We start from the raw sequence: 11,215 nt of genomic DNA on the forward strand, positions 1-11,215 counted from the left end.
AAGGTTCCCTTGCCTGACATGGAATCAGCTTTCTCTGTTTCCTTTCCTGTCTTGATCAGAATGAATTTAGCATTTTTTGTTTTCTCTTACAAGGTCATGGAGCTGAGCTTGACAGTTCTTGTTGCTCTTGGTCTGTTCCAAGCAATTTATGACTGTTTGCCTGGTTTTTTCCCTTTTTGTTCTTATAGAACCAGATGCTGGATTATTCTAAACGCAGCCGCGGTGGCAAATTCCGGCTGGTGACCAAATTTAAAAAGGAGAAGAACAACAAAAATAAGGAGACTCATAGTAGCATGGGATTGCCGGGTACCAAGTCTGCTCATTCATTGTGTCCCTTTGTCACACCAGTGTGGTCACACCACTGTTCTCTGTCTGTTTCCTCTCACGTTCTCCCCCTCTTCTGTTTCATGTGCGTCTGCCTTTTCTTGGAGGTCTAGTCTGTCTCTTCCATGTGGCAGAGTAGCTTACTGCTCCGTTCTGTCTAAGCCACGATCTCCCAGTACTACACAAATATTCCTGAGCAGAAACAGGAGGTACCCTCTGGAGAATTCTGCCTATATCTATATTTTCAAGGATATTTTAAGGGGTGCTTAGTAAAGTGGATTTGAGTATTTTGGCATTTTAGGTGTCAAAACGACTGTGGGGCCCAAGTCCGCATAACTCCAGTCTTTTCACTGCTGATTCTCTGTGACATGGTTAATGATGTTTTTCTCATTGATTCACCCTCAGGCTTTAATCGAGTTTCTTGTCTAATTGGCTGGGGATCAGCATCACCACAGGTGCACCCAGACCTGTAATCCTACCGATCAGTAGACAACAACTGGCCATGAATCAAAAAATTGCCATTCAAGACACTTTCTGTCCAATTGGGATAGTTGATTTTTGGTTTATATTCTCCTCATGAAGACTTTCTTCTTCTAAAATTTGGAAGTACTACCTGTTCTGTGGGCTCCCGGGTCCTGTCCTCTGCCATGGAGTTGTGGGTAGTCTCCTGTCTGACAGGCTGGTGGTCACTCATTGCCTCCCACAACTTGGGACCTTTACTGTTCTCTTACACAGAGGCTGTGCAAGAAGGTGGAAGTCTAAACCCTTCCCCTCTCCCTTCAGCTTGGGGGAGAGAGGTTGCCATTTTGCTCCCTGAGCACAAGTGCTTGTGCATAATAGCGAGCTAAGCTGTGCTTGATTCGTCACGGTATATGTCATGATTCTGCTGTTACTGAATTCACTCCTCTTGAACATGGGGGTGAACTTTAAAAAGCGTGTCCAATCCCATCAAATGAACCGTGCACTTCCTCCTGGCTTTACTGCAGCTAGCCTCTGCTTAAGAGAACCCCTCTTAGCTTTCTCTGCCCTGCCTCCTTTGTTTGAAACTGTAGGTCATGCTATCAGTCGTTGCCATCCCCTTGGTTCGAGGCTGTGGTACTGCTTGCCCTCCTTCTCTGGCACCGAGTGCTGGTGGTGTCCTCATCTCTCACTGTCTTCTGGGATTCTGGGTACTCAATGCACTCCTGCTTTTCCATCTCTAACAGTTCACCTCTGGGGAACGGAGGAGGTTGCGGCCTGGCTTGAGCATCTCAGTCTTTGTGAGTATAAGGATATCTTCATCCGGCATGACGTCCGGGGCTCTGAGCTCCTGCACCTCGAACGGAGGGACCTCAAGGTACTTTCATGATCAGCTCATGAGAAATAGCTAGCTGCATCTGCATGACCTTCTGTGCTGAATGTGCTTGGAAATGGTCTGCCCACTGTTCATTTCACGTCCATCTTGGCAAGATGAACGGGTTCATCGGGGCCTCGTTTTATTTTCTCACCACTTCAGGTCACCTATTTTTAATGGCAGGGAGATAGAACAGCTAGTTGAGACACCAGCTGTCTGATTCTGCCACAGGTTCCTGGAGACGTAATATGCTCCAGCACATGGACTTGCAGATAGGGCTCTTGAGAGTCTCTGATTTTAATGATGGAATGGAAGTTTGCAACTTCTCAGTGCATGTACCATCTTTGCAGAACATGCTGTGATTGGGAAAATTTGGGTCTTATGTTGTAGTCACTGGTCAAATAGATCATCATACTTCTTCTGATACAAGACAAAAAAATGATCGTGGTCTTTGATGAGGCTGCTAGATAGAGAGAATCTTTTTAAATAGTGCTTGGTAACCATGTGGTACAAGTTTTCATCTCCTCACCAGGAGATGCTTTCTCTACAGAGAAAAATTGAAAGTGGTGGTTCTTTGCATGTGCAGGAGATTTCAGTCGTCGTTCTCGTGACTTGCACATAGCAGAAAAATACTTTGTCATAAAGTAGCGCATGGCATTTGTTGAATGCCCCTTGGATCTTCGTTTGTGATTTTGACCATCTTCCTGTTCCGAGGTTTGCTGTAATCTGTGTAGCTGATTGCTCTGCATGCCATCCGGCTACAGCCTGTTTTTTGTTGCATGGTACCCAAGTGTTCACACATGTGTTTCATGTCACCAGTGACTGGTTGGTTTGTCCTGCATGTTTTGGCTACTAACTTAGGTCCTTGAGATCAGTGCGCTCTTTCTGTTCTCTTGCTTTGGCCTTTAACAGTCAAAGCAATTTGCATTTCTAGCTAATGGTCTGTAGTTGTGTTTTCTCCATTACTCTGTGCCTGCTCATTGTCCTGTCGGGCTCTGATAGCTTTTTGACACACGGTTTGAGGTTCAATATATATAACCATCAGGTCTGTAATCCTTCTGGTTGGTTTCCTCCTCTCTTTGTAACTGGCTGACTAGTTTGTGACCATTGCTTGGCCACCTGGAATTTCCCCCCTGCTTTCTCCTAAGGTAAGGTTTTCTCTTTTCTTCCAGGACCTGGGTGTGACCAAAGTAGGCCACATGAAGAGGATACTGCACGGGATCAAGGAGCTGAGCCGGAGTACTCCTGCCAGCGAGGTTTAGCCTCTGTTTTCACAGCCTGTGTCTACCATTCCTCCTAACTGCACAGCAGTCACCTCACGGAGCAGATGTGCTCACAACTGTCTCTACTGAGCAGCCAACCTGTAGCTGTTCAGAGCTCATATCAACCAAGCATGGTGCTACCTTTTTTCCTGTGGGGTACGGCTGCATCCACTCCAGAGGCACCTTATCTGCGCTCAGCAGAGCCTCCCGGAAGAGAACTCATTTGCTGTTTGAAGAACCGTGTCCTGCGACGTGGGAAGTTCTGGTTCCAGTGACAGTGCAGGACTCCTGAGAATTGCAACACAGCTACCTTTACTGGATAACTTCGTCACAGTAGAATTATTCAGGGCAAAAGATATATTGGCCAGTCTTAGTTCAGGAGCATCTGACGGTCTTTTCAGATCCAAAACTCCCGCTCGTCTGTGTGTTGCACCTGCATCTTAGAGCATTTAAGTGGGACAAAGCTCGTCCTTGTGTCTTACTGATCCTTTTTAATGCACCTGTAGTTGCTTGCGATTTGCATCAGAAATTCAAAGCCAGTACAGACCTCTTGCTGATGAATACCCAGTGATTCTCACTCACTTATGCCTTGCAACAAACAATGCATGTGGTTCAAACAGCGGTTCGGTTCACACCAGCTTGTGGGGTCTTCCACAGGGCCTGGCTCTCCTCTTCCAGCCAGTGACCGTGCTACAAGCTTTAGGTTTTCAGGCATCACAGACAATTGTTCAGAAGTTCCTGGCGGTAAGAAAAGACAAAATTCTGGAGAGCCAAAAGATTACAGGAGATCAGCTCTGACGTTCCCCCTTCTGAATTCATCTTCAGGAGACGAGATGGACGGGAGAGGAACACTGACTGGCTGTTCGGGCTGTGCGAGAAGTGTCATGGAATGGAGTGAGAAATGGAACAATTTGCTCCGTCTTGGTGGGGGGAGCGGCATGACTGGCAACAGCCAGGAGTGGCTTCCTGCCCATTTAGCGCCACCTTCGTGGCCACAAATAACAGAGCTGATTCTTTACTGCAACTTGCAGCACAGAAAACAATTTCTGTCACAAAAGATAATGATTCATCTGTAGTACGTGCATCTTTTCACCTGTCTTGGTTCTAGTGGCTTTTCCACCTTGCTTCTCTCTCTTGCTGCCTTGCTCCTTCGCTCCAGGGTGGATACCAAAAGATTAGGGTGGCTCAGGCCTCCTGGGTTGTAGCCCTGAGAGAGATACCGTGTGCTGTCAAACATCAGGGCTCCTGTAAGAGCACTGAGAGAAGGAGAATAGTTACTGAGTGGAGGAGCATCATAATGAAAACTGGAGTGTGTTGGTAAATTGCCTTTGGTACCACCAGCAGTGGAGCACGGAAAAATTAGTGCCTCTGAATCCGAATTCCGAGATGGCCTTCCAATTTCCACTGTGTTGCCTGACCCCTACTGGGCGACTGTTAAAGCCTGAAGACCAGCATGGATAGTTACATTGCCATGTTTATCACTGCGAAGGGAATTCGGGAACATTCAGTGCTGTAAAGCTGGAGAGACAACAGGAATTTTTAATTACTTTGTTGGTTTGTATGTATTTATTTTTTTTTTATTATTATAGAGTGGCGCCTTTCTGGCTATGGCTGCAGACAGAAAAACAGCCACTTACACAGTGGCATAAAAGATAATTTGCTGAGGACATCGTTCTTTGTTATTTGTAAGGATTTTATCACGTTGACATCAGCTCTCTAGTCTAACAACAGTCAGTCAAGTTACTTTATGTAAAGACTTGTCAACTGAAAGACGCTATGGGCTGATTTCACGCTGGGCAAACTCAATTGCATTCTTTAAGATTTCACCACAGATTATTCTGACTCTCCCTATCTGTTTTTAACTAGTTGTCATTCAGCCATGTCTCCTCTCAGCCTAGCGAGTGGCAGGGTTTGCTCATGAGAATTCAACAGAAGACTAAAGGTGCTTGGTCCAGCTAGCAAAATTTCTGGTGTCAATACTGTGGGGACTGAGCAAAAAATAAGTTCTGCTTTGCCCTGAATTTGTTTCTCCTATCTATACATTGGCAGTTGCTTCCATAGCCATATTTTGTTTATCAGTACAGCCCACCCTCACCGTATTGAATTCCTGAGGCATCAAATAAGTAAGAATTGTTCATGCTGTATTTTCCCACTTGCTCGTTGAGGCACAGAGCAGCGTCTGCGCGAGATTGAGGAGACCCCTCTGCTAAGGAGAGCTCCAGGACACAGCTGGTGACAGTAAGGTGCAGCCCGCTGGCTGTCCCCCGGAGCGTGCGTGGTTAGGACATTGGTGTGCCTGCCCAGGGGAGCACAGCAGGAAGCCCAAGGCAGGTGGTAACTCTGGAGAAGAGGTGAGATGTGGGTTGTTCCTGTGCGTGGGGAAGGAGCTGTTATTGCTGTGAAGGTTCTCCAGGCAACCTCCTGGTTAAACGTGCATGAACAATATGCACCGGCCTTGCATCATTCCTGGGGGATTAAATTCTTGCCTCAATAGAAACAGCTCCTCGCTTCCTGCTCAGAGGAACCAGGGGACTCCAAAGAGTTTATAGATTCAGGCATGTTCCTTAATTTGTGCCATATCTGAAGAGGCCTTGTGGCCATTAGCCGTCTGCTATGAGCCATGATGCCTGCACAGACCAGTCCTCATTGCTTTTAATTTTGCAGTCGTCGTGTTGATGGGTTCAAATCCTTTTTGTGTACGTGCACATTTTATCAAAGGGTTCATAGCCAGTATATTCCTATCTGTTGCTTACCAGAGGCGGGGAGGAAGTTCTGCCTTCTTGTAAGAGCTAGAAAATGGGATCCACATTTAACCTGAGTGCCTTTGAATATGTATTAAGGTTTATATCTAACAAAAGGGTTGTAGCTCTGTGTGTCTCACTGGGAATAATGCAGATTTCTGTTGCAGAGATCTTGTGAATAGATGAGGACAATTTGCGTCAAACGCCAGTGAGAGCTCTCTGCAAAGTAGGGAGCCAGGCTGAACTTCTGGCTGCATTATTATGAGTTCCTCTTCTGGCATCCAATAATTTTTTGTGGGAGAGAAACTCAGGAAAGACAATTAGTGAAAAAAAAAATCTTTGCCAAAAAAGAGACTCTCCTGCGGTCTCAGGTAAAACACCAGCTTGAGAGAAGCTAGAACTGCACGTATCACGCCTATGTTTAGTCTCTTAAAAAACGCTACTCCTGTGAAAGCCATGCGGCGCCTTCTGCTTATCATCCCTCACCCTTGGCAGTGATGCCAGGGCAGCGTCTGCAGCGAGCTGGGCCTGCAGTTTCTTCTGCTAGGAAGAGGTTTTGGTATCTTACCCCGCTTTCTGTCACCGCGCTGGATATTTTAACTTCAATGGCAGATTCTGGGGAATAACGTGCCCTGCGTTATGATACTTGGGTTTGGCCCATGAAGCAGGTGTCAGCGGCGTCCTGCCCTGGGCTGCCTTTGGGAGGGCTGCTAGCGCTAATTAATACAGCCCTTCTGGTCTCGCTTGTGGGATCTCAGTGGTGAGGTTACGTGTCCCCCGCTGCGGCAGGAGCCGGCTCTTCGCAGCAGAGGGGACCTGCGTGGCTTGTGCCCGGAGGAGCCGGCCTGGATGGGCTGCACAAGAGCCAGGCGTTCAGGAGCCTCCAGCTCTGCCGAGGCCTTCAGTGCCAGTCCTGGGAATGTTTCTGCACCCAAATCGTATGGAAAGCTTTGTTCATTGTTTTAGTATTATTTAAAGATGTGCATACTATCTATGTGATTTAAAAAAAAAAAAAAGACTGTTTACACGAAATATTTTGTATCTTAAGATGTGTGTACTGTAAAAAGAAAAAAAAAAAGGAAAGGGTGAAAAATGATGTTTTTCTCCAGCTGTCAGCAGTGACTGCTTTTCTATATCATCGTCCACCGACCGTTGTTCCTCAGGGGTCTCCCCGCCATTCCTGTGATCCTGTCAAAAGCATAGGGAAGCAAGTGAATCCCTGTACAGTCTTGGGAAGAAGGTTTTGTGCCTTAAGAATGGGACCTGCTTCCCTCCTATTTATTGTGTTAATTTATACAGTGATTACCGTGGAAATGTCTCTTGTAATTTTTTTTTTGTACATAGTTTACTGTTGATTGTTGTAAATAAGTTTTTCTTGTATATAAAGTAAACATGTTTCTGAGCTTCCAGTAAAGATTCTGTTACTGAGTTCATTGTGTGAGGGCTGCAGAGCCCATCTGGTGGGAACCAGCTAATAAAAATCCATGCTGTGATAAAATGGCTTTATCCCAAGTTTCATCAGAAGTTCAGAACTGTTCCTTAGAGAGGAGTGAAGTGGTAAAGTGTGATTGTTGTAGATTAGTTTTGTAGTATTTCTGTGCGGTACTTTGATTGGCATGGAGGAGAAGACATCATGTAGTTTATTAGCTATATCCCTGCAGCGAACGCGAGATGTTTGAAACAGTGGTTCTGCTGCTGCTCATGCTGATCATAGCTCCAGTGTCTGCAGACCTCTCAGAAGCTCAGCAGGGTATTTGTTAGTTACCTCCATGTGCTTGTAGACCCCTCCTCAGGTGGGGTGGGATGACCCTGTCTCCTGGTCACGGTGGTGCGGTGCCATGATGAGCTTGGGCCTCTGCGTTCCATTCAGTGCAGGCGATATATATGGTTACCAGAATAAGTGAAAGTGCGTTCACAAAAATGTGGGAGAAATGAATTTTCTCATGAAATGTAGAAATTGACTGCTATAAAAGGGCGCCTCTCGACTTGAAACTAAAGGATTTGGAGATGTATGGGTGAGCAGTCCGCGGATCGGATGGTGATGAGCTTTCTCTTCCACCTGTACAGATTGATGTGTTCGTAAGATGCCGACAAGAAACTTTCATCAGATTGCTTGGGGGGATGGGGGGGGTTGTAGAGGTCTGTAGTGCTACCACAAAGTAAATGGGGAGTAACTCATAATGGTCGTGAATATTTTCTGCGTGAAAAAGGCTGTTGGACCTGATAGTTCAACTGAAGGATTGACTTTACGAGGAGGGAATAGTTTATGTGACAGCAATGTAAAAAATCGTAGTAATTGCAAGATGAAATGGTACAATGGATCATTAAGATGTTAGTTACCTAGTGCTAGCAATAAGGAGGAAAGAAAAGCGATTGCCTTTGCTCACATGTGCTGGCCCTGAGTGTCAGGCTCTGCCTCAAGTGGTGCTGCAGGAAACATGCAGAGAAAGCAGCAGCAGGGCGATAGAAGATGTGCTTACTCCTCTGACGCAGGTAATTTCTTTTGGTCTTTTCTTTTATTTGTGTGGCAGAAGCCAATAGCAAGAAACTCTTTGCCCCAGTCAGTGTATCGTTACTGGGCTATCAGACCTCCTGCTCAGGGCTGCCATCCGCTGGGTTTGATTGATAATTAGCTAATGGATCTTGGGAGGGTGGCGCGGATTTGGAGAGAGATCTGTGAAGACCTTGAACTACCAATGAGCCTTTTTTTAAAAAATATATTCTGCTGCTGTTCCCCTTGTCCTCTGTGGTGTTGGGTTGGGTTTTTTTAATGTGTTTGGTTTTTTTAATACAGCATGAAGCGTCAGGGGAGTTGAGAAGTCGAGGAGATCTCCCACTGAATGGGCAGCACTGGAAACAAGCGGGTTGAGAAGCAGCATGGGCATTCCTTACTGTAAAGCAGCTTCAGAGTCATAAGGTAAATGGCTGTGTGCCTGGTTGGGATGAATAACTGCGCACCCACCAGCGGGCCTTGGGCAGCGTGAGACGTTTAATTCTCACACGGGCAGAATGAAAAGGTTCTGAGACCACAGAAAGCACCATTTCACGTTAATAACAGCTAAAAGACAGATTGCAGTTCTCTAGCAACTTCTGTCTGAAGAGTTTGCAGCATTTTGCTGGCTTCCGAAGTGACCTGGAAGGTGGTGAGTCTTTACATCCTTAAAACAAAGGAAGCGGTGGGGGAGTCTGCATATGACATAAAAGACTTTTGGGGTACAATACGAGTCAGTTGTCCCTTTTGTTAAAGGCTGTGCCAGCTGCAGCCTCAGGCGCAGGCGAGCTGATACCAGCCTGGGAGGGAATGTCATGGCAGCAGCTTGCTCTCTGCACAGGTTGTCAAATTCCTCCTGCTGCCAGGCTGCAGAGCTCTGGGCTGCCTCCCTGCGCACAGGGAGGTGTTTCTGCCCCCCCGGCAATTGCTTTTCTGTGCTACCTTGGCCTCCAAGGACCTTTTCTCTAACGAAGAGCAGCCCGAGGAGGCTAATCTGTCAGCTTGGTTTCCACGGGAAGCTGGAGCGGTCTGGTTTGTTGGATGCTGTGTGTGCCAGCCTGTCTTTCCCCTTTTAAAGCCTGTTTGGGACTCAGGTGGTTGGTGGGGAGACACGGCTCACAGAATGTTACCTTTCTACACGGCTCACGAGCAGTCAGTACCCAGGATGCAAGGGAGACCTGGGCAGTGCTCTCTTGCAGCGAGAGGCTCCAGTGGGTATATAGGACGGAGACCTCGTGCTTTGATTGCTTGGTGAACCATTCGGAGTTGGGTTTGTTTCAAATTAAGGGGCATTATGGTGAAGTAGAAAGAACTGATGGGTAGAACACAAGGTTAATTGCTGAAGAGCTGTGATTTTTTTTTTTAAGCCTTGTAGCTTTGCTGCCTCAGGTTCCCCATCTATCAGAATTAAATCTGCCTGCAATTTATTAAATGAAGTTAAATTACAATTTCAATTTGGAAAAATTTGAGAAAAGTGATTCAGCACTTCTGGCTAAGAAGCTGAAGGCTGCGAACATTTGTGAGATTTTTCCAGAAGCTTTCCTATAGAAGAGGCAAAATGGAAGCTTTTAGGTTTTTTTTATACTCGGGAAGCAAGAAGAACAAAGTGTGCAGTCTGGTGTGCTTTTTCTCTTCAGGTTGTAACGGGGGATATCTTTAAGCTGTGAGATTTGAAAGATCCATGATACTTTTTTACTTCAGAGAGATTATTTCCTTTGATTATTAATGCCCGTTCGTACCGCTCTGCGACTCAGAACTCTCCACGGTGTTAATTAAAATCATGTGGAGCCTCTGTCTTGCCAGTCTCACGAAGTATCTCTGTTTTACTGAAGGTGAACTAGAAAGTAGTGAGCACAGCACTGTAATTGTTCAGATTGAAATGGTTACCTGGCATGCACAACTGGGCAGATCTTGAAGCATCCTGGAGCATCTTTTCTTCAGTCCCGTGTGCCTGGAGCCGTGCGATTTACCTGAGAGCCCCAGTGCTGGCTTTTAAAATACATATTTTCTGCACTGCAGTAGCGAGAGGAATGGGAAAGGAGGAATATAAACCCCTCAAACCACAAGGGCTGATGGAAAACTAAATTCATTCTTTCCAAGTATCAGTACAGGCTTAAAAAAGAAAAAAAAGGGGGGGTTAGTAGGCTGGCACATTGATTTAGATGTTTTAGGTTGGCAGTTTGTTTACATGTCCTAAATTTCCAACCTATTCCAAGTCTTAGAAACAAAAGTATTGAAAAGCCTGTAACTTATGTGGTAGCAAAGCGCTATTTCTAGACAGCCAGGTCAGCTGCAAATATTATGAATAATATTTGTATGAGTAACAAGTGGAATATATGGTACCGCACTTCTTTTCCAATTTCCTATTTTATGTTTCCTGTCTTCAGGTGTGTTTCGTAAACTTTATTTTCAACAAGTCTGTTATCATTAATCTCAGCTGAAATTGTCTTCTTGAATGCTGAAATTATCTCTGTCAGTAGAGCTTCGCAGTGCACACAGCTTCCCCAGCTGTGATTTTGGATGCCGCAATCTTTTTTTTTTTTTTTTTTTTAGCACAAATCCCAAATGGATGAACTTTGAAACCTTTGTTTAAAGAGAACTTGTTTTCAAGAAAGTCCATGGCCAAGTTTGTAAGGGAAAAAGAAAAAAACAGTTTTATAAGCAGTTGGAGCTCTCTTCAGCAGCGTTGCTGGACATGAGCTGAGATCCTGGGGAGCCCCACCTTTTCCTGACCCCCGGAGGCACTTTCCATGGTGAAGGACCCCTAATGACACACGGTTGCACAGGTGATGTGCATGAAGGTGTCACGCACTGTACAGCTCACAGAGACGCTGCTGCACAAGGGGGACGCGCTGGTTTGTACCATCGCTGATGGAAGAAAACTTCGGACAAGGGTCGTGTCTTTTCTCTACAATGTTTAATATTCAGAATTCAGTAGAAGCTGATGGGCTGCTGAGAGCTAACCCAGCCCTCCAAGAGATGCAGCAGGCTGGTACCAGCTTCTCGCCCTGCCTCCTCACAGCAGGCGGCTGGTGGGGCCGGCACAGCCCGCTCATGGCTTTGA

General features: G+C 46.0%; 1 protein-coding gene across 6 annotated transcripts in view; it reads left to right on the top strand.

The window, feature by feature from the left end:
• DGKD (diacylglycerol kinase delta) overlaps positions 1-11,073 on the top strand; it is a 65,763-nt gene extending 54,690 nt beyond the window's left edge. For 4 of the 6 annotated variants that reach the window (XM_063340234.1, XM_063340236.1, XM_063340238.1 and 1 more), the window contains 3 exons: positions 189-306; positions 1,530-1,660; positions 2,830-7,714. In XM_063340234.1, coding sequence (XP_063196304.1) covers positions 189-306; positions 1,530-1,660; positions 2,830-2,919 — 339 coding nt within the window. In that variant the 3' untranslated portion in view covers positions 2,920-7,714. Of the gene's footprint in view, positions 1-188; positions 307-1,529; positions 1,661-2,829; positions 7,717-8,454; positions 8,578-10,704 lie in introns of those variants that run through there. The other 2 variants (XR_010071833.1, XM_063340235.1) reach the window with 2 other exon arrangements.
• Positions 11,074-11,215: the final 142 nt, after the last annotated feature.

Source organism: Chroicocephalus ridibundus, chromosome 6 (assembly GCF_963924245.1).
Source record: "Chroicocephalus ridibundus chromosome 6, bChrRid1.1, whole genome shotgun sequence".
Taxonomy (NCBI): Eukaryota; Metazoa; Chordata; class Aves; order Charadriiformes; family Laridae; genus Chroicocephalus; species Chroicocephalus ridibundus.